The sequence below is a fragment of the Gopherus evgoodei genome, chromosome 8 (genome assembly GCF_007399415.2).
Source record: "Gopherus evgoodei ecotype Sinaloan lineage chromosome 8, rGopEvg1_v1.p, whole genome shotgun sequence".
Lineage (NCBI taxonomy): Eukaryota > Metazoa > Chordata > Testudines > Testudinidae > Gopherus > Gopherus evgoodei.
Window position 1 is genome coordinate 83216740 of NC_044329.1, and position 26650 is coordinate 83243389.

At 44.8% G+C, this 26650-nt stretch overlaps 2 protein-coding genes across 2 annotated transcripts in view; one reads left to right on the plus strand and one right to left on the minus strand.

The window, feature by feature from the left end:
• Positions 1-10991: 10991 nt before the first annotated feature.
• On the minus strand, positions 10992-13872 carry CCN1 (cellular communication network factor 1). Its single transcript, XM_030573444.1, has 5 exons — positions 13539-13872; positions 13030-13243; positions 12342-12689; positions 11986-12188; positions 10992-11872 (listed from the first exon to the last, which is right to left on the minus strand). The coding sequence occupies exons 1-5, from the start codon at positions 13599-13601 to the stop codon at positions 11573-11575; spliced, it is 1128 nt and encodes a 375-aa protein (XP_030429304.1). The 5' UTR covers positions 13602-13872; the 3' UTR covers positions 10992-11572.
• A 1898-nt stretch (positions 13873-15770) lies between these two features.
• The window catches only part of DDAH1 (dimethylarginine dimethylaminohydrolase 1), a 144884-nt gene continuing 134004 nt past the window's right edge, over positions 15771-26650 (plus strand). The window contains exon 1 of the mRNA XM_030572560.1: positions 15771-16173. The gene's annotated coding sequence lies outside the window, so the exon portion shown is untranslated. The remainder of the gene's footprint in view (positions 16174-26650) is intronic.

Genomic DNA, 26650 nt, shown 5'->3' on the forward strand with positions numbered 1-26650 from the left:
TATTTAATAGTAATGTCTGCAACCAGTTGTACTCACCCTGTACTAGACAGGGAACGGTTAACTCCATAATGTGGGTTGAGGAAGCCAGGCCCCTTCCTCACTACTAGGCATGCTCCAAGTATAGCAGTAGTATAAAGGAACTGCGCAGCTCAGTCTGGGCTGACAGGCGAGGAGGAAGAACACTTGCCGCAGGCTCCCACCTGAGAGGTGCCAAAGGCTCAGATAGCAGGAACCAGGAATGCTGAAGCCCAGGCAGAGACTCAGACACTGGTGGAGGTCCAGGAGAATCCAGGGTTGCCAGGAGCCATCCGCAACAAAGTGTTTGGAGACCATGGAGGCACCCGAAGTCTGACTACAAGAGATACAGTAGGAAATAGCCTAGGGGCGTCCTCAGCCGCCAGGTGAGAATAGTCAGCATGTTGTGGTCAGGATCCCTGCCATTGACAGGGCCTTGAGTTTGGACCCAGTGGAGTAGGGAGGACCTTGGTTCTCCTTCCCCAGCCATCACCCTCCTCTGGGTGGTGGCCAGAGTTCCTGACTCCGGCCACTTGGCCTTACAGCCCTGAGAGCAAAGGCCACTTGTCATAAACAGATAGTTAAGGGTTAATGTCTCTTTTGCCTGTAAAGGATTAACAAACAGTGAACCGGACACCTGACCAGAGGACAAATCAGGAAACAGGATACTTTCAAATCTCGATGGAGGGAAGCCTTTGTTTGTGTTTTTTGGGTTTTGCTTTGTTCTCTCTGGGTCCTGAAAGGGACTAGACGTGCAACCGGGTTTCTTGCCAATCTCCCTGCTACAGTCTCTTATATATTCAGAATAGTGAGTATTAAGTAGGAAAGGCGGTTATAGTCTTTTGATTTGCAAAAACAGAAAACTGTGTATTTTCCTGGAAGTATTTTAAATTGTATTTTTGCTGGGGAGAGGCTTCTCTCTAGTGTCTATAAGCTGAAAGACCCTGTAACTTTTACTATCTAAATTACAGAGACAACTTTTACTTTTTTTCTTTCTTTTTTATTAAAAGTTTTGTTTTTTAAGACCTGTTTGATTTTTTCCCCTTGTTGAGGCTCAAGGGAATTGAGTCTGTACTTACCAGGGAATTGGTGAGGGACAGGGAGAGAGAAGGAGGGGGGAAGGGTAGAATCCCTTTGTTTTAGATTCACGGAGCTTGAATCTGTCTATCTCTCCAGGATAGCCCAGGGAGGGAAAGCCTGAGAAGGAGAGAGAAGGGGGGAAACAAACCTGATTTCTCTGTGTTGTGATTCAAGGAGTTTGAATCACGGTGATCTCCTAGTGTACCCAGGGTGGGAAAGATCTGGGAGGAAGAAAGGAGAAGGCGGGGAAATGGTTTATTCCCCTTTGTTGTAAGACTCAAGGAATTTGGGTCTTGGGGTCCCCAGGGAAAGTTTTTGGGGGGACCAGAGTGCCCCCAAAACACTATAATTTTTTGGGTGGTGGCAGCTATCAGATCTAAGCTGGTAATTAAGCTTAGAGGAATTCATGCTGGTACCTCATTTTTTGGACTCTTAAGGTTCAGATTGGGGAAGTATACCATGACACCACTCTATTGACTTTGGCCATTGGGCCTTACAGCCCTGAGAGTGAGGGCAACTCTACAGACTCTGACCACTAGGTCTCGAAGCCCTGAGGCCAAGAGCAGTCCAGTAGACTTATTCATGGGCGGGGTACCCCCACTCATCACAGTGTCACGGAGTCGCATGCAAGCAGCAAGTACTCTCCCATGGCATATCAATCATGCCAGTGTCCGACTGTAAAGCTGTTTCCAACATGCTTTTTGTATCTTTAGTTAAATGAAGATCTTTGCCACAAAGATCCAAATAGTTAAACCATTTCTAGAGCAGGATGGAATATGGCTTCTTATTGTTGACATTGACAGTATCCATGTAGACACTCAAAAGATGGCGACACTACAGTACTAGATCACCTGCCTTCTGAATAATCCAGAAAAGGGTACTTGCTGCCAGCTGCTCTTGACTGTCAAAATTTTTTCTGAAGTGTAGATGCTTTTTCTGAGATCTTTTCACATTTTCCTTTTTGAAGAGCTCGTTCTGCCCAAACTTCCATTCTTCATATAAAAGTTAATGGGCTTTGCATGGAGGATCTAAGCAGAATTGTCTCCTCACTCCACCAGGACAAAGAGCAGATCTTCCTGGCTACAGTTGTGGCTGCTGCTTGATACAGCCCCTCTTAAAGGGGGTGTTGGATAGTGGATTTGGCAGACTCAGTTAGTACCTTGGCAGCTGTCCAAACTCCCATCTGCACTGCTGTAAAAATTCCATGCAGTAATGCTCCTGGGTTCTGTGACCTTGTATGTACTCTGTGCAGAAGGATGTTAGTAGTTCTGCTTTCAGGCCATGTTATTCCATGCAAGGAAGGAACAGAATTTGCCCCTGGTTGGGTATTTAATTTTTTCAGATTTTTTACTTGAATTTTTTGTATCATTGCATGTTCAATAAAAATTCCATTTCCATGTATCTTCTGAAACTTAAGCCAATGAGCTGCTCAGTATTCACAATCTTGTTAAATGTATATGTATTTGCATATGCCTCTTGCCTCCAAAATTCATCTTGTGCTGCACTGTTAAATGTGATGTCATGGCAAATGTAGGACAAATCTCCTAGCTCTACTGTTGGCAATCTTGGCAAATGGGTATCGCATGTTTGTTATTCCAAGATTTGTAGTGAAACGAGGTCATCTGCCTTCTGAGCAGATTGGATGAGGATGTTTGTCCCACCTACTGTTTGTTCTGACAAGATAGGATAAGAAGTCATGTCATATTTGTATCTCACCTTGGTAAGATTTTTATTCCAAAAGGAAATTAATGTAGTGGAAAGAGGAGTAACTTTGTATTTAATTAATGTGTTGAATCCAAGCAGAGTCTATTTCTCAAGATTATTTTGATCTTCCTAAACTTCCATTACTTGTTATCTGATTCTTTTAGTGGTCTTTTCCTCCTTTATTACATATAACTACTAATTCTGCCTGTAATCACGTATTAGAAGTTGTTTTCCAATATGTCTTTTATTTTTCTTTCCATTGGAATGTTGAGGGCTTTTCCAGCATCACAGCTAATATTTATTTGCAGCCTTGTTAGGTGTCTTAACAGTTTTCAGGGAGGCAGCAGACTGAATGCTCCCTGTGCTCAATCAAAAGAGGGGCTTCTGCTGGGTTTGGGCATCTGGGACTGTTCTATAAGTGGTATGGAGGATTGCAATGGCAGCTCCTGCATGGTCATCTCATTCTATGCCATCTGAATAGCAAAATGGTTTGGAGTTGCGAAGCAAACTTTTATTTCAATCTCTTCACTGAAAAGATTCAGTCCAGTGAGCTGCACTTATAAGTAGGATAAGCAGATGGCTGTGCTAATGAGAGCCGTGAAGATTAATTCACGTGTTCTCAGAGGGAGCAGTATGGAGCAGAGTGTAAGTCAGACCAACCCTGAAGCTGCAGTAATTCACACTGGTGCTGGGCAGGTCCCTGCACAATCCCAGTATATGAGACTTGCAAAGGTGGCTTACAACTATATATTCCACTCCCTACCCTCCCTCTATCACTGATTCATGCACAGGAGTAGAATGACTGAGCATCAGACCTAATGTCTTCCCAACCATCAGTTTAAAATGGACCCTGTACTCATACCCAGGCTATGTTTGCACAATACACCACTTTTGGTGGCATATAGGATATATGTAGCTACACACCTCTGTGAAAAGCATTCTGTGTCCACACTCTGGTGTATAGCTACACATGTCAGCAAAAGGCTGTAGCAGGGTGGTGATAGCGGGGAAAGGTTTCAGCAACTTCCTGCTGCTAGAGCCTTTCACTACTGTGAGGCGCTTTTGTGCTCGCTCGCTCTCTCTCCCCCACCACCCCACAGGAGTCTTTCCCCACTGCCGAAGTCCTTACCTGCAATGCAGAAAAGCTCTAGCAGTGAGAAGAGGGCGGAGACTTTACCTGCTGCCTCCCCACTGCTGGAGTCCTTACCTGCAATGGTGAAAGGCTCCAGCAATGGGGGCTGCCAGAGTCTTTCCCTCCAGTGGTGAAAGGCTACAGCAGAAGAGAGCTGACGGAGTCCCAGCTGCCAGCTCCTTTTCCCTGCGGTGGGGAAAGGCTCTGGCAGCAGAGAGGCAGCGGGGCACTACATGACTAAAAATAGCAATGTAGAAGGGAAGGTGCAGCTTGGGTGAGTAGAGTCATATAGGGTATGTACTCGGGAACATACCCACACCCTCTACTCGCCTAAGCCATGCCTTACCATCTCCATTGCTACTGAATCCCCTGCTAGTGGGGCTACCTGATGAAATACTCTACACACCGCTGAACAAAGCATCCAGTGTAGATTCCTATTACAGGCCAGGAACTTATCCACTCTCCCTAGGTGGCCCATATTGTATGTGCATGTGCACAAAAGGCAGAATTAAAGCTAGTGAATGTGATGGGGAGATGGCTGTGTGGGACAATGTTAGAAACTTAACTGAGATTCTCCTGACATTTTTATGTTTAAATTCTCATCTGTATCTTATTAATAAGCTTCATGCCAATTTCTGCTCCCAACTACACCCATGCATCTCTGATGGCTTTGATGCTCCAGTATACCTGAGAGCAGAAGGTGGCAGGGAAGGGCAGAGTTGTAGAAAAACTATTTCTTCTACCTTAAATTCTTACTAACAAATGTCTTGGTTTTCCAGCCAGACCATCTCAGTCTGTAATTGTCAGTTTTCATAAGCTAATTGGGTCAGACTTAGTCAGTACTTGGAGCATGAGATCTCCAAGGAAATCACAGGTTTTGGAGCAAGTGGTTTCTCTTACACAGTAGATTTCATGGTTTGCTTTTTCATTTAGACAAGTTTTGAGCTTCTGTGTTAATACACAATTAATTCGCCACCAGGGGGAGAAAGGATTGTAATGGGATCCACCATTCAGAGGAGAGTGCTCTGTACACTGGACCATGCAGTAATTCTCAGGTGCTCTCTTTCTCTGGCCCAGTGACTAAGTGTTTTATCCACAATGGAACAATCAGTGGGTCAGAGAGGAATGACCCTACAGTCTAGTAGTTAGGGCACCGCCTGAGAGGTGGGAGACCCTGGGTCCAGTCCCCCTACTCCAATGACTTTATCCACAGTGGAACAGCAATAGGAGAGACTGAGGGTGCCCCTTCCATCAGACTATCCGATTGCCTAGTGGTTAGAGCACTCTCCTGAGAAGTGGAGAACCCCCTGTTGCAATCTTTTCTCCCCCTCCTGCAGAAAGGGGTAATTGGACCTTAGTCTCCCACAACCCAAGCAAGTGCCCTAACCACTGGGCTAACAGCTATGAAGCGTACAGCAGCAGCACCAGCTTCTCCAGATATTTTATGTGGTGCAAGGCAGGCAGCTAATTAATTACTACAAGAAATACTTAAGTGCCTACGCTTGACTCCAAGCAGCAGATTCCTGTTCATGGATAGGTAGCACAGCTAGGTGCTTTTCTGCAGCTGGACTTATTGCTCACCTCCATGAAAGGGGTGGGGCTTAAGATACACCCTTGTCATCAGAGTCTCCTATTGGCTAGTTTAGGCAGCTCCCTGCCTAGCACGCTGGCTTTTGTAGATTGCATTCCGAGGTACCTAACTCTCCCCATTAATTGTATAGGGAGCCTAACTCAGGTTTCTGAATTGCAGTGTTCCTGTGATTTTCTAGGTTGGAATGCCTAAGTGCCTTTGTGGGTGTAGGCCTGAGAAATCTTAGGTTCCATTTCGGGCTCGTCAGAGGAGTGTGTTTCAATGGCCACAAACTCCTATGTTTCCCTCCAACCGAACCCTGTCTCTTCCCCACTTCTGGTTCCTCATCCCTGTCCGATTTTCCTTACCTAGGCTGTCCGAGTCTCTGCTTCTCAGGCTTTTCATCTTTGTTCCAGTTTCCTTGCCCACCACCAAGTCCAAATTTCACCTCTCCAACTCCCCATCCCAATACCACTGTGTCCCCCCACTCTCTCTCCTAGTCTCCTGGCCCAGGCAGTCCCAGTCACTGCCCACCCCAACTCCCAATCTCAGGTTCTGTATCGTCTCCATTCTCTTTGGCCCAACCTGCTCTCCCCACCTCTACAATTAACTGAAACAGCTTCCTCCTCCACTCTCCCTGGGCCCAGCAGAAAGGTCCTTGAGAACACAGGAGACAGAGGCTCCCTGCTCTTAGTTCAAGTGTCTGGACCCAGAACAACCTGCAGCAGCCCAGAGCTGAAATTACAGGTAAAGTCCTTCTCAGCCGCAGGCTGGAGCATGCCCTGTGTGAACAAAATATTTGGGGAATTTGGCTGCTAAAATCTTCTCTCTGTGCACTTATGCATAGTGCAGTTTTTCAAATACATATAACTTCACCTAATGTGGGAAGATTTTCACAAGAACAGCAAAAGACACATGTCTCTCCCAAATGTCAAGTCCCTTCTCCAAGGTACAGGCTTGCTTATAGATTATCAAAGAAGGCCACCAGATTTATTTTTTTTAACACTGGCAAAACAATGTATTTTTCCATAGTCTTGTTCTCAGAAATGGATTGTGTGTTTTGGCTAAAATTCCCCACACACACAAAAAAGAAAACCCCACCAAAAAAGCCCCCCAAAACCTGAAACAAATCTAGTATGAAAAATTTCAGCCCCAACATTTAAAGTTTCGCAAAGTTATAAGCAACTGAAAACAGGGTCTTATAATGGGGAGTGCCAGGCAACCTTAGTAACAAGTGCTATTAGGGCCACTGACACACCAGTGTGGGATTGCATTGCTATGGTCCTGTTTCTGAAGCTGCTCCATGGAAATAAAGGTGATCAGGGAATTGATCTGTTTTTTGCAGGCGGCTAGTGATTGAAGTGAACATCTACATACATCTGCTCCTCATCAGCTAGTCTGTGATAGAATTTTAGAGGAATTCCAACAGAGATGGTTGAATATAATTCTTGAATTCAACTTCCTGGCTAGTGTTGCTTGTGTAAGCAGGGGAATGGTCCCGCTATTGTGGGGAACTTTCCTGGCTTCTGCACTACCCCGGTGAAGTGGGCTAGCGAAAGGATCTGAGTCCTCGCACCCACTTCCTTTACCCAGAGGCCTCCCTGCCTGTGAGGACTCCCCTTCCACTCTCCTGTCTGGCAGAGTCCGCGTAACCCCAACAAGGCTGGGGATTCCTGGGGGGCTTGACCCCCCCAACCCTGCTGTGGTCACCCAGGACAGGGGCTAGGGTGTCCCCACTCCAGGGTACTCTCTCTGCACTGGGCAACTCCCTGACCCACTGATCATTTCATATAATTTACAGCAAATACAAGTTGTTAACAATTTTAAAAAAGAATAAGGAAAAATGGGAAAGGTTAAAGGAAACACGTCACCCTGCTCTGTGGCCGGGAACATCACAGCATTTCTGGAATGTTAGGGCAGTTCACAGTCTTCCTTGTAGGTCCCAGGCCTCCTTCTCAGGCCCTGGCTGTGCTGCTGGGATGCAGCGGGTTGGACACTTGCTCTGGCAGTGGCCACACACTCTGAGGCTCTAGGCAGCAGGACCCTTCTTCCCAGCGTTGCCCCCGCCGTGTCAGGGTTATGATCCCCCTCCAAGTCTGGCCTGGACAGCCTCTTGGCTGAGGCGTCTCCCTGTGCTGAGCCCCCCTGCCCAGGGTCCCCCTTACTCTCCCCAGCTGCTCACCGCACCCAGCTCCGGACTGCTCCAGTCCCAGCTCCACTCTGCCTCAGCATGGCTGCTGCTGCTGCTGCTCTGCCTCTAGCTCTCTGGGCTGCTTCCCTGGCCCCTCTGGCGGTGGTTGCTACAGCTCTGCTCCCAGGACAGGTCTGCTCTGCAGGCTCCTTCTGTGACTCTGCTCCCAGCTCTGACTTGTTTCCTGGGATGCATGTCTGGCCCCTCTGGTTCTGGTTGCTGCAGCTCTGCTCCCAGGGCAGGTCTGCTCTCTCTGGGCAGTGCTCTGGCTTTGGGGCTGCAGCTCTGCTCCTAGCAGCTTATCTCAGGCCCCTGCTCTCTCCTTAGCTTGGCCCCACTCTGTCAGACCCAGGCAATTTCAGCTCACAGGGAGGACGGGATCCACTTTGGCCTCTTGACTCCCTGATTAGCCTGCCTGCCCTGTCAGTCCGGCTGACCTGGAGCATTGGCCTCTCCCCATTGTTCCTGGGGACTGTCAGTCTCAGGGTCCTGATTTCCCATTGATCCTTCCCCTTTTGGTACTGGGAGCTAGCCAATCAAAACACCCCCACTGAGTGTTACTAAGGGGGCAACAGTTCCCTTGCACTTGTTCTCTCTCTGCTGCCTCCCCAAATCAGGCATCAAATAAGGGAACTTAACGTCTTTTTGTTGCTCAGGGTGGGTGGGGGAATTAAAATACAGCCTGGATACTTACAAGCACAGAGAATAATAACTAGAATATTGGATTCCTTCAATCTTTTGGTTGCATACTGGTGCTCATTATGGTAATAAGTTTTTTCCAGGTGAATAGATTGGCATATCAAAGTCTTTACTGGAGTTCATGGAATCTGGCTGTGGTTATAGGAAGCTCTGCTTTGTATAGGATGGTTTGGTTTTGTATTCGGGGTGTGTGTGAAATATTTAATGTCCTGTTTTTCACAATTGTTGAGCACGCACAGCTCCCATTGGTGCGAATGGTGCAGGGTCCTCAGTACCTATAAAAAGCAGGCCATAGATCTGCTTTAGTATCCCCTAACAGGAAAGGAATAATCTATCTTGAAGGGGGATTTCAGTGCTTTTTTTTGCTTTTACTCAATAAATAAAGTTATAATAATGCATTCAGAATTTAGCAGTAACCCCTGCTATTTACATCTTGAAGGCACTCCATGAGTATACTGTTTCCCATTTTTATATACAAAGTGCATGGTTTTCTGTTGGGGCAATTGAGGGGATGGAGAGTTTTGTAGAAGCTGCAGATGAAAAATAAGTGGGAGGTAAAATTTACAGTATCAGACTTGGTGGGGTTTAGTATTTTTATTTCTGTGCTATTTCCATTTCACACCTGTGTGGAATATAGTTAATTCTGTTATTACTTATCCCTTTCTCCACACACACACTCTGTATGAAATTTTGACCCTGGGAGATTTGCCATTGACTTCAGTGGGGCCAGAATTTCACCTTCTTTTAACAGGATAATTCCATTTAGTATATCTTGCTTCCCATTCTGCTTCTGCAACTGTTACTCCTTGACTTCAGGTAGACTGCTCTTAGTAAGGCTCACAGGATTAGGCCCAAAACTTGTAAAGTATGAAAGGCCAAAAGCATGTCATTCTTGCTAGGGCATGACTACTACTCTGCTTTATTAGAGCTGGAAGTGCCATTATGTGTATTGTTTAAAAGGGCACTAATTCACTCTGGTTAACTTTTAATATTGAATATATTGAATAAAATACAATAAACTAAAGGTACAGCCACATACTAAAAGGGATCCCTAGGAATGAAAATACAGCTACTGTGTACATGTCTGTAGAGGACATGCCCTTTTCATTCCCTCTATCCAATAAACCAGCCCATACAATTGGTGAACTCTCAGCAATAGTTTGTTTGTTGGCAATACCCCAGGCATGAGCTATGTACAGTCTACATCCTGATGTATATGCTCTTTGTTGCTAGATTTAAATGGAAGCCCGACAAAAGTGTCTCACTGAATTTCATACTTTCTCTGTCAACAAATATTATACAGACAAGTTTAGGTATAGGTAAGACTGGGGGCCAACTGGTAAATTCCAAAATATGCTAGAGTTTTTAATGCCTTGAGGGGGAAAACCTGACTGAGCAGAAAATACCAGGTTATAATTTTTCAGGTGAGGTATTAGCTTCCAAACAATGAAGTTCTGAGACCTTTGGCCATTTATTTGGTGGTAGTATTTATGTCTAACCTTAATGGAAATTAACTTAAACCTAAACTGTAACACTAGACTACTGATCTGTGTCTTCTGGTGGCACTCACAGTGACCATATTCTATGAATGTGGAAACACAAACACCCACATCTACTTCTTGAAAATAATATACTTTCTTAAGAGTATAGTGAAATATGTTGCTAGAGGGCTGTATTGATGACAAGAGGGTAGAAATAACAGAGAAATCTACGCTATCATAGTTTTATTGTCAGTCCTGTCTATAGTGCAGCTTTGTAGCCGCCAGCATTAGTACAAACATTCATGCTAGCTTCCTCAGTTTCTTATAGCCTTAGTAAAAAAGTGTTTTTCTTCACATATCCTAGTCATCTACCCTTTGACCATGCTCATAATTAAACTTGATTCAAATCTACAAAATATAAAGTGTAATTATATTTAAAAAGGGGGAGGAAGGGAAAGGAAGAGAGGCTGGCCGTAACACTCTATTGGAAAAGTACTTGAAATTCTTCACATTCTTCTCCTGTTAACAGCATGTTTACTTTTAATCACTGGGTTATTAGGATTAACACAAGTCATTGCTTCAAGCTCATCTAGTTTGAATTTAGTGAAAGCAAACTACCTCCTACAGACTCTAGGAAACATTCTTTTTCCACATAAATGTATTAATTTTCAAGAAGCAACTATGCAAAGTAACGTGAGCCTGGGCTAACTCTTCAAACCCACCATTCAGCACTGTGGTGCATGTCTGCATTCTAATTAAACACTCTATTGCAAATTTCAGGATAATTTGAATATTTTCACAATGTAATTAACAAAGCAATCTCTATTTTAGAGATTTGATCTTACACCTACTAAATTGTTTTCATCTGTTTTAGTGAATAAGGGACTGCACTTTGGGTAGAGCAATTTTTAATTTTCTTCCCCCCTAAACTAATAATTTTAAAGTCTATCAATCATCATTAGTTCCAAGGTAGAGCTTGATTTAGGTTTTTGGAGGAACTGAGTTTGTAGAAGTTCAAGCTTCTACCACCAAACGCTTCCACGTTTAGTCAAATTGTCTTGTTACCTGTCAAATTTTCTACTAAGAGTACACTTAGGTAAATATTTCTTTATTAATTGATTAAATCCATAAATAAATTCTTTTAATTCATTGAATATAAAATTAAAATCATTTACAACTTATTCCAGTATTACGGGGGGGAGGGTCAAAAAAAGAAAGCTACATTTTGATAAATAAAATACTCAGCTTTAAAACAACTGATTTCTGTTTGCAGTTAAACTATAGTTGGTACATAATAGCTGCCACCAGTGAGCACTCTAAAGTGCCCACCTCAGGAAGGAATGTATCTTCCAACTCATGTTTGGAAAAAAATAAAAAAAGCATGGTGTTAAAACTGAAGGATTTAGAAAAGTTTAAAGTTTTCATAACCAGAACAAACATTTATCTGATCAGTTACAAACAGAAAACAGCACATGATTAAGGTAAGGTGCTCCAAAAAGAAGCAATAAAGTTGCTCCAGTACTATGAAGCTTTAAGTATGCTTAAATCTCTGTTGCATTAGTGTCCAGTTGCACAGGGTGCTCTTGTAGTAGTATCTCAATGTTGCCCTCAAATAAATGGGCAAGGCACCATTTCCACAGAGTTCTTTTCTCCGTTGCTTGTTACTTCAAAATTCTGATAACTCCCCACCCCATCACAATTTAGTCCCTAAATTTGTGAATGTCATTGAACAGTCTATAATAGGGGTAAGCTTCATTTGCATGTGGACAGTTGTAGTTGCATTTGCAAGACTGGATCATCATTACATTCTTAGTGAAAGTTTCTCCATCATCACAGCGGAACCTGATCTTGACGGTCCTGGTCTGGTGGGGGGTACAGCATCTTCCATCCACACAGGAGCCGCAGTATTTGGGGCGATATTTCTTCACACTGGAACAGCCAGCATAAGTAAACTTCATTGGAGCTTGTGACTTCTTGGTCTTGGTGCATTTCTTTCCCTTCTGTATGGAAGAGGTAACAATGTTATTAGCAAACAACTTGTTTGTAACATCCATCTTCGACCTAGACTCATCTGGGGGGAAAAAGGGGGCCTGTCACAGAGATCTATATTTACCTTTAGGGAATCATAACTGGTCTGTTCACATGGCCGCACTTCACATATCCTGGTCTCTTTGATTAGTCTACAGTCAGGATTATCATTGGTGACTCTGGTAGAGATGCCAGTTCCACAAGTCTTTGAACACTGGGACCACGAAGTTGTCTGCACAATGCATTTGAGACTCTCAAAAGATCGGCTGTATGGCTCGGATCCAAAGACTAGAAGGGAGGAGAAGAAGAACTTGGCATAAAGTTTCTCATTGAGAAGAGGCACCAAGATATATGAGGAGTACAGCAAAGCACTATACCCATTGTATTCAACTTATCCCCTCCCAATACAGTGTTACTAATATGCACAATAGCCTTACTCACCAGGTAGCATTTTCAGTCCTCCTTTCACAATGGCAATCAGCTCGTTGTTCCTGGTTAATTCACCTTCAGAAGCATCCAGACCAAATTCTTCGTTGAAGAAACTTTCCAACTCCTCAGGAGCATCTTTGGTCTCATCACAGACCCATTCTTCACAGCACTGGCCAGGGACTTTAACCAGCCTTGGGTTGGCACAGCCCAGGTTAGGGAGAGAGAGTTCTTGCGGGCAGAGTGGGATGCAGCCCACAGCTCCATCTATGCATGTGCACTGGTGTTTACAATTGGGCTGGAAACTTTCACCGTTCTGGTAGATTTTTGAGTTATATTCACAGGGTCTCCCCTCGGATTGGGCTGCAGAGATTAAAAGAGAAAGGAGGGAGTTAGAGGTGGGACCCGCTGTTTTAAACGCATGCATATTTGCTGCTCTGTTAAATTCGAGTTATGGTAAAGTTCCCTACGATCCCCTAGAGACTCAAGGCTAGAACAATAAGTTAGTCAGGAATCACTTTTCCTTATGCGCTTTTAGCGGAGCCCAGACATACTGAATTGCATTCCAGACTGCTGAAGTCATATGCCTTTCTGCCAAGCTACCAACAACAAAGCATAACCATACATGGACTCAAAATTACTAAACTTGGGCACTACGGGGACTATTATTATTTTTAAAGGAGCCAAACCACACGCCTCTTACCTCTGCAGATCCCCTTCTGAGCCGTGGTACTGGCGCCGAAATTGCATTCCAGCCCCTTGGTGTGATCACAAGGCTGGGTCTTACTGCAGTCCTCGTTGAGTTGTTTAGCGCAGACTTTACAGCAGCCGCAGTCGTCCAGAACCAGACCGACTCCCGGGGCACATTTGGGCACCTCCAGAGGGCACTGGCAGGCGGCCGGGCAGGCGGAAAGCGCCTAGGGAACGAAGCACATTAAAAGCCGATGAGTGTATGTGCTAAATGGCCCATGCATAGAGAGACAAACCCGAGATTTACGATAGCCCACAGTATGGACAGCAGCGCTCGTCCGCACCTAAAAGTTAGCGATGCTCCCAGTTTATGCCTTCACAACACATACACGCAGGCGATCGACTTTCCAGGGGTATATTTCGAGGCAGGAAAGTGGCCAAAAATGGCAAACAGTTTAAAAAAACAAACAAACCTCGAAACCCTACGATCCCAAACAAAGTTACATGCAAACGCAAACTTACCAGCCTGAATAAGTGGAGGAAGGCAACAGCCAGAAAGAAATAACTGGTGGTTTGGTAGCTCATTGTTAGCGCAGGAACTGTTTTCCTACTATAGCTAAAAGAAAATAACAAACTAGAGTAGAGAGAGAGTCTGAAACTTTCCCTGCGGCTTTACAGGCTGAGTGGATCTCTTCTTGTGCCTGTAGAGAGAGGAGTCTAAATCCTAAAGGGCTGTGAAAGCGTGTGCTGCTACGTTTTCTTCTTTTCTGAGAAGAGCAAGAGGGATATCAGGGCTGCTGCCTGGATCCTCCGCTTCTCGGGGGTCCCTTTGCAGTCTGAGGAGGCAGCGAGGGAGCCACTCCTTATATACAGTGCTGATGCCGCCGCGCGTTGCAGCTGCACTGACGTTGAGCGTTCCAGAATGCTAAAGCATCCAGAATTCCAAAGCATCTCAGGAATGTTTCTTGGCGCGGTTTGCCTCCAAGCTCCTCCCTGTCTAAGTTGCACCTTTTTTTTTGTCAATAAAGTAGTTCTACACCCCCCTGCCCCCAATTCCCACACTTGAAATGATAATTTAAATAATCCTCACTTTAAGGATCTTTTTATGATCATGTGGGAAATGCATTTTAGGAGGTTCTTTTTAAAAAAGAAAGTTCCCAGTTTTCAGGCTGGGAAATGCTGTATGTAGATCCTCCCTGTGTGTTTATTAAGTAAGTTATGTATGACTGAAAATCACTCTGAAATATTGGGGGAGGAGGGGGATATCCGGAAAAGCAGCACAAATATGTTGCTGGAATTATGCACCTTCCTATCAAAGCCAAAAAACTTGATCCAGTGTGTGAGTGAGGGTGTGTATTTCAATGCCCTGGTGGCTTACTTTTAAATATTTATGAATGGGAAAGGAACACAATAAATAGCTCCCTAGTATCTGGCAAAGTTCCATTAAAAGGTCTTCCCTAGCTTTTTGCTTTGAGAGGTTCCCACTTATGTTATAATCATGGAAGGTGGATGTTCTCAGTGCAGTGACTTTGAAGAATCCCAGAAAAAAGTTGGCTACTTTTTTACAGGTCCAGTACATATATAATCAGCTGACCTTGCCCAGCCCTCACCCCCAGGTTGTGTAATTTTTTTTTAAAGATCGGAATTTGAAAATACAAATAACTCTGCTACATGTTCTCATCCTAAACCTTGCTCTAGGAAGGAGAAGTCAGACAACTCTTTTGTATATACTGTTCCTTGGAAAAATGAAAAAACTGCTACACAGTGTTCTCTCTAATTTATAATCTTTAAAGGTGAAGTCGCTGCAATAAAGTTGCTCCTTGGTTTAGAATTATTTTAAACTCTGGATTTTGAAATTGAATAAAAGGAACCTTTTAAATTATTATATTGAGTTTACTAGCCTCGTTGCTATTTTATTCTGCCTAAATACTTTAGGAGGGCAGAATAACAAACCTTAGATTTCTATGGAATACTGACCTCTCTATGACCTTCACTCCAGCATACAATGATAAGCAATTAAAATAAACATCTGCCTAAACTATAGGTTAACCCTAGAGGAGTGAACATTCAAAGACTAACCATGTTACTTTTGTATAGGAATACTCATGCATAGACTTTTTTAAAGCTTTTAATATATTCTCTACATACCAAATTTACATTAATCCAGTCATTTGTTATTGGGGTTTTTATTTCAGAGGTAAACCCTTGAGTGTTTTAGATGTCTAGTGTTTAGGCCAGGAACAAGTTAGGAGAAAATCCCAGGCCCTGCAGCACATACATCCCTCTGCAGTGTTTATCACCAAAGTTTTTAGTAATCCTCAATATGGTTAGACTCATTTAGGGATTCCTCCATGAAGCTAAAAATTTAGGATGGGGGGGGGGGAGAAGTTCCTAGCTTCTGTTGTGGCATTTTTTTAGGTTTCATGTCTGTAAGTATTTCCAGATGGTGATTCAGACACCAGACGTAACAATATTTCCATATTTGGTATAGCAGTAGCCTGCATTTTTCACATTTTTCTGCTCTGTTATCCAACCACAAAGCATTCTTGACAGCTTCAAATGGTGTTAAATATAGACTTAACTTCTGTTCCCAGGGCAGGAAATTCTTTGGAATTCCTGTTTTTCATGCAATCTGTCTATCATGATTTAGTAGAAATTACAGTGGAGGAGCCAACTGTAGCTTGCTCGTTTATTGAAAAAAGAAAGTAGTTTAGTCTGCAACCCAACAGCGTTACAATAAATCCCCATTCCAAGGATTTTTTTTCTTTGCAAACAGATTACGGTTACTAACACACGTTTGTTTTTTGTTGCCTTCAATGACTGAAGGTGGAAGAGCAGACCCACAGCGGAGGAGAAACTTGACAAAAACCTCCAATGCCCTTGGAAACCAGAGGTGGTGGGGAAGAAGTAGCGAGGGAGGAGATGGGCAGAGGAAGAGGGAGCTGATTAACCTGTCTGCCTAGCATTTCCAAACAGTATGTGTCTCTGTGTGCTGCTCCTAAAGGATAGGTGGTTAGGGAGGGAAAGCAGCACCGGCCCCCCTGCTAGGAGGAGAGAAGCTCAGACGTCTTGTCGCCTCCTCCTTTCCACCAGTGAAAGGGTTACAGAGAGGATCATTTCATGGTGACTGGTTGAGGGACTGTGCACATGTTTCAGGGTAAGTGTTGCTCCCGGTGCTAAATCTGTTTAGGGGGCTGGGGGATGTGTGTGTGTGTGTTTGGGGTTTTTTTAAAAAATACAGCGGGAATAATAGGCAGCTTTGTTGGACCTTGCTGGAGCCACAGAAAAGGGAGTTTGTTGTTGTCTTGAGAGCGCCTGCTCCTAGACTTGGCTTTAGATTGAGTGGTGTGGGGGGGGACTCTGCTGCCAGGGAGGTGAAGGTGACACAAGAAAGGGGCCAATATAATAGGGCCACTGTCTTCAGCAGAGGCTTGGAGCTGCAGCCTGAACCCTACAGTGGAGTTTCCAAAACATATGTGGTTTTGTTTTACTTCTCAAGCATGTATCTTTTCTAACTGGCTCCAGCCACCCCTTCCCCCTGCCCTTCCCCCCCTCCCCAAAGGAATAGAGCAGGGCTGATGGATAAAGTCCATCTTTGTTGATTCTTCTGGAGACCATTTTCCCTCCTCCCCATCAACACTCCACCACCATCACCCTGGATAAATAAATTAACATGAGGAAACCATCTGTTGACCCGAAATGGTGGCAAAAGGGACCAATTTAAGCATAAAATAATTCTCCCCCACCCAATCCCCTCTGAAAGTGCCTTTACAATTATGAGAGAGACAAGGTGAGTGAGGTAATATCTTTTATTGGACCAACTTCTCTTGGTGGAAGAGACCCAGCTCAATGGAAGTATTTTACTGGAAGCATTTCTGCTTTAAAGGTTCTTTCATGGCCTCCCTGTTTCAGTTATGTTTCATATGGTGCCAGTGTGGGAATGTACAGAGTATGAAAAGGAGACAGAAAGAGGCATTTGTGTGGCTGTCATTGCACTGAAGCTAGTCTCAGCAGCAGCTGCCCCCAGAGCTGTCACTGCTGTGGAGGTGCTGCTGCCCCATGCTGGAAGGGAATGGGCTGCACTGGCCCCTGCTCAGCCCATTGCTGAGGCTCTGCAATGAGGGAGAGAGAAGTGAGTCTGTTGCCAGAGTCTTATTTCCAGCTTCAGCACAAACTTAGGATGTTTCCAGCTCAGTTCCATATTTGGTGAAAGTCTTGTGAGCTTCGTCATCCACCCGATGATGGGGATGATGCAGCCTAAGCAGCAGCCACCAAGCTCCTTTTAGAAAGAGGAAATCAGGGGTCTTTGACCTGCATACCAAAAATACAGGTCACTGGAGAATCTGTGGGCATGTTTTCAATCCTTCCCTTCTGAGCCTGGGGGAGGGGCTTGGGGGGGTTTCCTCCGCGGGAGAGTTTACTGATGACCATTGTGCCTCAAGAATGAATATCATCAGTTCATCCTGGCATGTAAAATACATTAAGTTAGGGATAGGATGGAACAGCTGCGTTTGTTTTACATTGTTTTAGAGATGGACCCAAGCCATGAAGTTCACATTTGGATCTGACAGTCCTCAGAGTTTGGGTGGGATGAGGGATTTGGATGATGATTTTGTTTTGACCCATTACAGAGATAGGGACCAGTGCAAAGTTTGGATCTGGGGCCAAATTTTCCCAATGCCCTTGAGGGATCTTGGTTCTGGGCTAATGTTTTTCTGCGGTTTGGTTAGAACAATGGAATCACAACTTTATGTATTTGTTTTTGTTTTCATCTGTGAAGTCACTTTGCTCCGAGTTCCATAAGGGAAAGGAAAAACGCAGCTGATCTTGTAATCTGGCAGTGCCTGGAGGAGTTTAGGAGAGCTGAGAAGATAAGGCAGGTGTGCAATCTAAAAGAACAGATCATTCTCTCTCTTTCTTAAGGATTTACATTTCCTTGTGTGCCAGTGCATGTGCCTGATACATTGCTGGGGGAAAAAAGCACATGAGCAGCTGTCCCAGATGTGTGCTTTAGTGATGTTGATAGATTAGATTAGCAGCACCAAATACTTTGAAGTGTTGTAATTTATATGATTATAGTATATGCGTTCTGCCACGGCTCAGAGCCTGCACCTGAATGCAGCCACTAAAGGGTTAATGTGGTGTTTCATCCTTTTACTCTTTTCACCATTTTCTTTTCATTCTAATCTAAATCTCCCTTGCTGCAATTTCATTCAAGTGACATAGATTTGTTGGGGGTTTTTCTATGATGTTTTTGTGGCTCATGAAAGGTGATGGGTTGGCAGCTCCAGGCCTTCTCTTCACAGATTAGATATTACCTGAGCATGAGTGGTAGCAAGCAATTCTTCCCTTCCCTTCTCTTCTCTGCTCTTGCCCATCAATTGCCTGAAAACTTGACCTAAAAACAGGGTTGCAAGGGTAATTAATTCTTTATTCCCATTCAACTTGTTGACTGTCTACCAATATTGACAATTATCAGAGGGGTAGCCGTGTTAGTCTGGATCTGTAAAAGCAGCAAAGAATCCTGTGGCACCTTATAGACCAACAGACGCCTTGGAGCATGAGCTTTCGTGGGTGAATACCCACTTCCTCAGATGCATGTAGTGGAAATTTCCAGGGGCAGGTATATATATGCTAGCAAGCAAGCTAGAGATAACGAGGTCAGTTCAATCAGGGAGGATGAGGCCCTGTTCTAGCAGTTGAGGTGTGAAAACCAAGAGAGGAGAAACTGGTTCTGTAGTTGGCAAGCCATTCACAGTCTTTGTTCAATCCTGAGCTGATGGTGTCAAATTTGCAGATGAACTGAAGCTCAGCAGTTTCTCTTTGAAGTCTGGTCCTGAAGTTTTTTTGCTGCAGGATGGCCACCTTAAGGTCTGCTATAGTGTGGCCAGGGAGGTTGAAGTGATTTCCTACAGGTTTTTGTATATTGCCATTCCTAATGTCTGATTTGTGTCCATTTATCCTTTTCCATAGAGACTGTCCAGTTTGGCCGATGTACATAGCAGAGGGGCATTGCTGGCATATGATGGCGTATATTACATTGGTGGATGTGCAGTTGAATGAACCGGTGATGGTGTGGCTGATCTGGTTAGGTCCTGTGATGGTGTCGCTGGTGTAAATATGTGGGCAGAGTTGGCATCGAGGTTTGTTGCATGGATTGGTTCCTGAGTTAAAGTTATTATGGTGCGGTGTGCAGTTACTGTTGAGAATATGTTTCAGGTTGGCAGGTTGTCTGTGGGCGAGGACTGACCTGCCACCGAAGGCCTGTGAAAGTGTGGGATCATTGTCCAGGATGGGTTGTAGATCCTTGATGATGCGTTGGAGGGGTTTTAACTGGGGGCTCTATGTGATGGCCAGTGGAGTCCTGTTGGTTTCTTTCTTGGGTTTGTCTTGCCGTAGGAGGCTTCTGGGTACACGTCTGGCCCTGTTGATCTGTTTCCTTATTTCCTCATGCGGGTATTGTAGTTTTGAGAATGTTTGGTGGAGATTTTGTAGGTGTTGGTCTCTGTCTGAGGGGTTAGAGCAGATGCGGTTGTACCTCAGTGCTTGGCTGTAGACAATGGATCGTGTGATGTGTCCGGGATGGAAGCTGGAGGCATGAAGGTAGGCATAGCGGTCGGTAGGTTTTCGATATAGGGTGGTGTTAATGTGACCATCACTTATTTGCACCGTGGTGTTGAGAAAGTGGATCTCCCGTGTAGATTGGTCCAGGCTGAGGTTGATGGTGGGGTGGAAGCTGTTGAAATCGTGGTGGAATTTTTCCAGAGTCTCCTTCCCATGGGTCCAGATGATGAAGATGCCATCAATGTAGCGTAGGTAGAGAAGGGGCGTGAGTGGACGAGAGCTGAGGAAGCGTTGTTCCAGGTCAGCCATAAAGATATTGGCATATTGTGGGGCCATGCGGGTGCCCATAGCAGTGCCACTGATCTGGAGATATATATTGTCATCAAATTTGAAATAGTTGTGTGTAAGTATAAAGGCACAGAGCTCAGCAGCCAGTTGTGCTGTGGCATCATCAGGGATAGTGTTCCTGACAGCTTGTATTCCATTTGTGTGTGGAATGTTTGTGTAGAGAGCCTCTACATCCATGGTGGCTAGGATGGTGTTTTCTGGGAGGTGACCAATGCATTGTAGTTTCCTCAGGAAATCAGTGGTGTCACGGAGATAGCTGGGAGTGCTGGTGGCATAGGGTCTGAGTAGAGAGTCCATATATCCAGACAGTCCTTCAGTGAGAGGTCACCAATTAGTGCTATTTGTGATTATAAGCATTCTTATTTGCATACCTACCCATTAATAATTCGCCTGAGACCACCAACTAATTCACATGAACCACCAATAACCATTAAGTGGTTCCATTAACCATTTCTACCCCTACTGACTTGGCAAAATTGAGTTGGTGACCTGGAGGTGAAAAGTTTCTTATCCTGTTTCCAATTCTCTGAGCTATCCAGTATTCCAGGTTTTCTTATTTTGCAGGTGTATGATTCTCCTCAGATGTTTTAATATGAAGAATCTGTAATTCCTTTTGAACCTGTGACTGGTTGAATCTCTGACACAATTTTATCCAGGATAAATAATAGAATCATAGAAATGCAGAACTGGAAGGGACCTCAATAGATCATCTTGTCCAGTCCCCTGCACTGAGGCAGTACTAAATATTATCTAGACCATCCCTGACAGGTATTTGTCTAACCTGTTTCTAAAAACCTCCAATAATGGCCAGGGGAGGGGCATGATAACAGTTTTCAAGTATATAAAATGTTGTTATAAGGAAGAGGATGAAAAATTATTCTTCTTAGCCTCTGAGAATAGGACAGGAGGCAATGGGCTTAAATTGCAGAAAGGGAGGTTTAGGTTGGATATTAGGAAAAACTTCCTAACTGTCAGGGTAGTTAAGCATTGGAACAAATTGCCTAGGGAGGTTGTGGAATCTCCATCACTGGAAGGTTTTTAAGAACGGGTAAGACAAATACCTGTCAGGATGTTATTACTTAGTCCTGTCCTGAGTGAAGGGGATCAGGACTAGATGAGCTATAGCCATCCCGTCCAGTCCTACGCTTATATGATTCTATACCCTCCTTAGTACAAAGCAAGCATTTGGGTCAACTGATTATACTCATGGTTATATATATATTTACTGGGTATATATAACATTAATTTCACAGGCCACCTCTCTTTGCATTTCCCTAGCACCTGTGCTTTAGGAGCCTAGATTCTGAAATTTCATTTCTTCAGGGAAAAGGGTTCCAATGGAACTGTGATGGATTGGACCCCTTGGGAAGCCACCTGATGTCCTGAGATACCACTGAGTCTACCTCTTCTGCCAGCCTGGTCCCCCTTTAACCTGTCTTGCTGAGCCGGGGTCTTAAAACCTCCTCTAACACACACACAGGCAGGGCTACACCCAGCTGCAGATCAGCTCAGGGAAGACTCATCTTAAGGAACTTTCCACAGCACCCAGATATCCACGCACCCTTGGAGTACAAACCCAAAATAATATGAAATTCGCCTCTTCCCTCAACGTGGAGGAGGATATGCACAACTATTCCTCCCATCCCAGTTAGAAATCACATAAACTGGGTTATATTGTAAACCAGAAATAAATTTATTAACTATAACTTGTGTATTTTAAGTGGTTGAGGAGGTAGCAGACAGAACTAGATAAATTACTAAGAAAATAAAACAGAGCACGCAAACAAAGCTTAATACAGAAAAGAAACTGGTTACATGTAAGTTCTCACCCTAAATATAGTTCTAATAATCTTCTTCACAGGTCACCAGCCTGGGGCCAGTTCTTTCCCCCAGTTCAGTTTTAGTTGTTTCCAGCAGTCATCTTGTGTGGGGTAGCAGGGGAGAACTAATGACCGTGATTACCTCACTCCCTATCCTTAAATAGGATTTGCATAAGGCAGGAATCCTTTGTTTCCCTAGTTTGACCCCCCTGCCGTTACAGTGGAAAGTTACAAGAAGTCTCAGGTAATAGACCACCTGAATATGAAGGATTACAGTGTCCGTGAGTCAGGGCCAGTATGGAGCATCCACAGGAAGGCCAAGTTTTTCACAGTTCATTGTCTTTGCTGATGGGCCATCTGCCCTATCTGACATTTCCATTATTGTACCTGAAGGGTTAGCAGTGGGTGTCAAACAAAGTCACATAGTTGAAATACAGATACATAGTCAATATTCGTAACTTCAGATACAGAAATGATACAGCCATACAAATTGGATAATCACATTCAGTAAATCATAACTTTCCAATGATATCTCACATGAGCCATCTGGCTGTAGGGAGGCGGTGGGATACCCTACAGCCCCACTGAGGGATGAGCCTCCCCTAGCACCAACGTGGGCGGAGTCAGTGGGTCCTGCATCCGCCCCCCAGAGGTCATGGCACAGGACAGGAAGTAGAAAAGCCCCGCTGCAAAGCTCAGTTGAAAGCCAGCCACTGGAGAAGTCAGATGCCTATGGCCTAGCTCCGGGTTGGGGAACGCCGGCAGGCCACAGCTAACATGAGGACTGGCCGGGCCAGCTGAGCCTATCCCTCGCCAGCTACCCCGAGGAGCAGCCGCGCCTACCTTTCGCTAGTTACCAGGAGGAACCGATGGTGCTGGAAACCGCCAAGGACGCCAGCCAAACCAGGTACCTTACGAGGGGGAGTCTGGAAGTAGCCCGGGGGCAGCTGAGCCTGGCCTGGCTGCAGCAGGGCCAGAACCAATGTCAGTGTGTTGTGGTCAGGAGTCCCACTGATTTAGCAGCAAGTCTTCTGCCGCTGCTAGGTCCCCAGCCTGCCTCCCCCCTGCCACCCAACTCACAGGTGGCAATCTCCCCCTCGCACTAGGCACTCAGAACCCTGAGCTCCAGACCGTGTGTTTGCTGCCCCGCCCCGACCGAGGGCGAGGGCTCATATTCGACTATTGGCTCAGCCCATGTCTAAGGGCCCCAAGCTCCTGACTGTTTGTTTACTGGCCAGCCCTGACCCAGGGTTTGTGTCCAGAGCAAACTAGTGCGAGGTGATGGGATACCCCACAGCCCCACTGAGGGACGAGCCTCGGCTGAGCCCTTCTACACTGGCATAAAGTATATCTCAGTTATGTCATATTCATATCATAAGCATATTTTCATAAATAATATGGGATGACACGTCACAGGAACCACAGAACCAAAAAGAAAACTAATGGAGGGGTGTGTCTCCCTAAAGATTTCAGTCTTTTAAGACTATTTTCAGGGATTTGGGGGCTATGAACAGATATTCCCCTAGGTGTTGCTGGTTCCATTGAAAGTACATACCCAGAATTGGAAAGGAGAACATCAAACGGTTGTAATTATGTGAACTTTTGGGAAGGTTCTGATTAAAACCTGAACCCAAATCTTTTTGTACTGTTTTTAATTTCCTCTTTCCCATTCTCATTTTCCTTTACCCATCCCCTCCTATGTGTTCCCTCTTCGTTGGTTTCCTTTGCCCTGTTTCAGTTCTTTCTCCCCCAGCCTTTCCTTTTTTCATGTTGACTTACGTAGATGGGGCCTCTTCTGCTGCTCCTGCCAGGCCGCTGGTTCCTGCTGCACAAAATCAGCTCTTCCAGGGTCAATGTCTCATCTCAGTGACTCATAGGAGGTGCCAATCCAGTGAGGCAAATTAAGCATAGCAACGTGCAGGCACAGCAGTGGAGTAGCAGGAAGGCCTCAATATGCAAAATTAAGTGGGTTCAGATTTTACTCCCTGGATTTGCGCAGTTAATGCAGAATTCCTGTGTGCAGGGTTTCCTGTCTGTGCTTTCCGTTCCCTTACTGTCAACTTATTGTTTTTTTTAGCTGGGCTCAAGCCTGTCAGCTCTCCTGTAGACTGTGCCTGTATTTTCTGATATATTGGGTATCTATGTGCCCCATGCTGCCCTCCACATCTGCAGGGGGAGTTTGGCTTTTAGATACATGGCTAGAATAGCCAAGGGTAACAATGTCTTGATATGACAGCTTTCCACTGACGCCTCTCCAGGGCATCATGGGCTTCCAGTTCTATGGAACTGAAGAGGGAGCTAATTTCCTCCTTCTAACCCCACATTAAAAAACAAGGAAACTAAGACAGTTGCAGGCTGTATTAAATTGTGCAGCTTTCCCTTCTAAAATGTATAGCTCACACCTCACACAGACAGTAGGACTACATCATGGAAGCATGGTCCCTGTGGGGCATGACAACAGATTGGAAGCAAGAGCCATCCACATGGATGCCCCTTTGCTTTTTGTTGATTTCCTGAGACATGGGTTAAAAGGGTGGGTTTCTGGCTTCTCCCTGGATGGGGAAGCCACAGTCTTTCTCCCAGATGGAGAATTCACCAGAAACTAAACACGTTCAAACTCACAGTTCTTTAAACATGTCTGTGTGGATCCTATTCAAGCTGTGTGGCCTATATCATGGTACTGCCACCCTTACTTCTCTGCTGCTGCTAGCAGCGGTGTTGCCTTCAGAGCTGGGCGCCTAGCCAGCAACCGCTGCTCTCCCACCTCCCAGGTTCAGGCAGCACCACCAGCGCAGAAGTAAGGGTGGCAATACCACGACCTCTACAATGGACTTGCAACCTCCTTTTGGATCAGGGCCCTCGGTTTGAAAAAAGTTGCAGAGAAATCACATATTTTTCATGAACTGATCATGGCATTTAGCAAATTTCATGGATGTGTAACACAGCTGTGAAATTTGCTATTTATGCCATGACCAGCCCATGTAAAATGTGTGATTTCTCCATGATTAAGTAGACCCCTACTCATAACAGGGAAGACAACAGCAGGGGAAGAACTGCTGACCTCTCTCACCCCAGGGAGGAAAGTACTGAGTTACAAAGGAGGCCAGCTGGGGAGGAGTTGGTGTAAGGCTGCAGCGAACCTGAATGAACACAGACTCCAAGGAGAGCTGTGTGATTCCTCAGCCCAGGAGAGGAAACTGGCCTGAACCAACACAGATCCCAAGGAGGTCTGTCAGACTCCTGAATGAATAGCAGGGCTTAGGGCTAAAAGAGTCTGTGTTTTGGAAATGACTGAACAAGATGAGACCTCACAAAGGGGGAATCTTGTTCAAGTGTTCTGGTCTGAGACAAAGGGTATGTCTATACTACCCGCTGGATCGGTGGGTATTGATCGCTCTATTGGGGATCGATTTATCATGTCTAGTATAGACACGATAAAATTGATCCCTGATCGCTCTGCCGTCAACTCCGGAACTCCATCACGGCGAGAGGCGGAAGCGGAGTCGACGGAGGAGCGGCAGCGGTCGACTCACCACCGTCCTCACAATGCAGATGTGGCCCCGATGGAGACTGCTATTCAAAACAGTACAGTCTCATACACGTGAGGTGCATACACACTTGGAGTGGAACAACAACATCTTGAAGAACCACAATGATTATAACATAATTAACTGTTGTATTTGGCTTCCATGTGCAGGTTTTTCATACGTAGAGGAGAATGGGTCTCTATTTAATTATCCTTTCTCAATGGATGAAAAATCCAGTGCTGGGGAAGGAAGCTATAAAAAGGATTGACAGCAAAATCAAAAGAATCCATAGCATTTCAGGGGCCCACAGAGAGAGGTGAGAGGAAGATTTTCCAGGTTAAGCTCTGAGACAGATTTTCCAGATTTTACTCTAAAGTGAGAGGCAGATTTTCCAGATTAGCAGAGATTTGCTGAATTTTGCACTGCAAGGTTTGGTAGGAGAGTTTCAGCTGTGTCTCCGATTCTGTCACTTGTAACTCTTTATTTGGAAAACTAAGCAGACATAACCTTAGGTTTGTTTCTGAGTAGCCTCAGAGCAGGAGGAGTTTGCATTTTCAGGATGTACCTATCAGATTTTTACAAGTACATTGTCAAGATATAAATCCTAGATTAAAATGCCTCTTGTTTGTGTTACTAATAACACTTTTAGATTATTCACGCTGAAAATGGGGAATTTTTAATGTACAAACATACTTTTACTTATTTATGCTGTGACTTCACTCAGCTTGATAGGGAAGCTAGACTGATCTGTTCATAGTCAGTTCTATGCACTAGCACAAGGCCGCAGTGTTTGGCTTGCGAGCACCAGAGGAATGTTTAAAAAAATAAAAGTGTTCCACTGACATTTAAAAAAATCATGGAAGTGTTTCTATTAATATTAGCTGGTGTAAAAGCTTCCTTTAGAAACCCAAATCCTACATTTGAGACCTGAAATATTTACAAAATAAAGAGCTAGATTGTGGCTAGCGAGGTTAGGGAAGGAAGGAAGAATTCTCCCCTGCCGTGCATGGCCTGTGTCAGGGACATTGAGAATAACAGCCCCTGTGCTTGAGAGAGCACAGAGTTGCTACTGAGCTGCTTGTCCTGAAGAGCTGGCGCACTGAAGCTGGAAGGAAAGGATGGGGAATATCAACCATCACCTCTGGTCCTCCACACTGCCCCTTACTACAGGCTAAATGCCGTGAGCCTCATCTCCAAAGTTGGGTAGTTAAAATATTGTCAGCATTTTCTTAAAAACTGAGAGCCAACATTGTTAAAGCTCTTGCCAATTGAGAAAAAGAGCACTAGAATTAATGTCTATGCAGGACCAAATGTGGATGTGACTCAGTGGGTAGGTCTCTCAGCATTTGACAGGAGAACACTCTCAAGTCAAAAG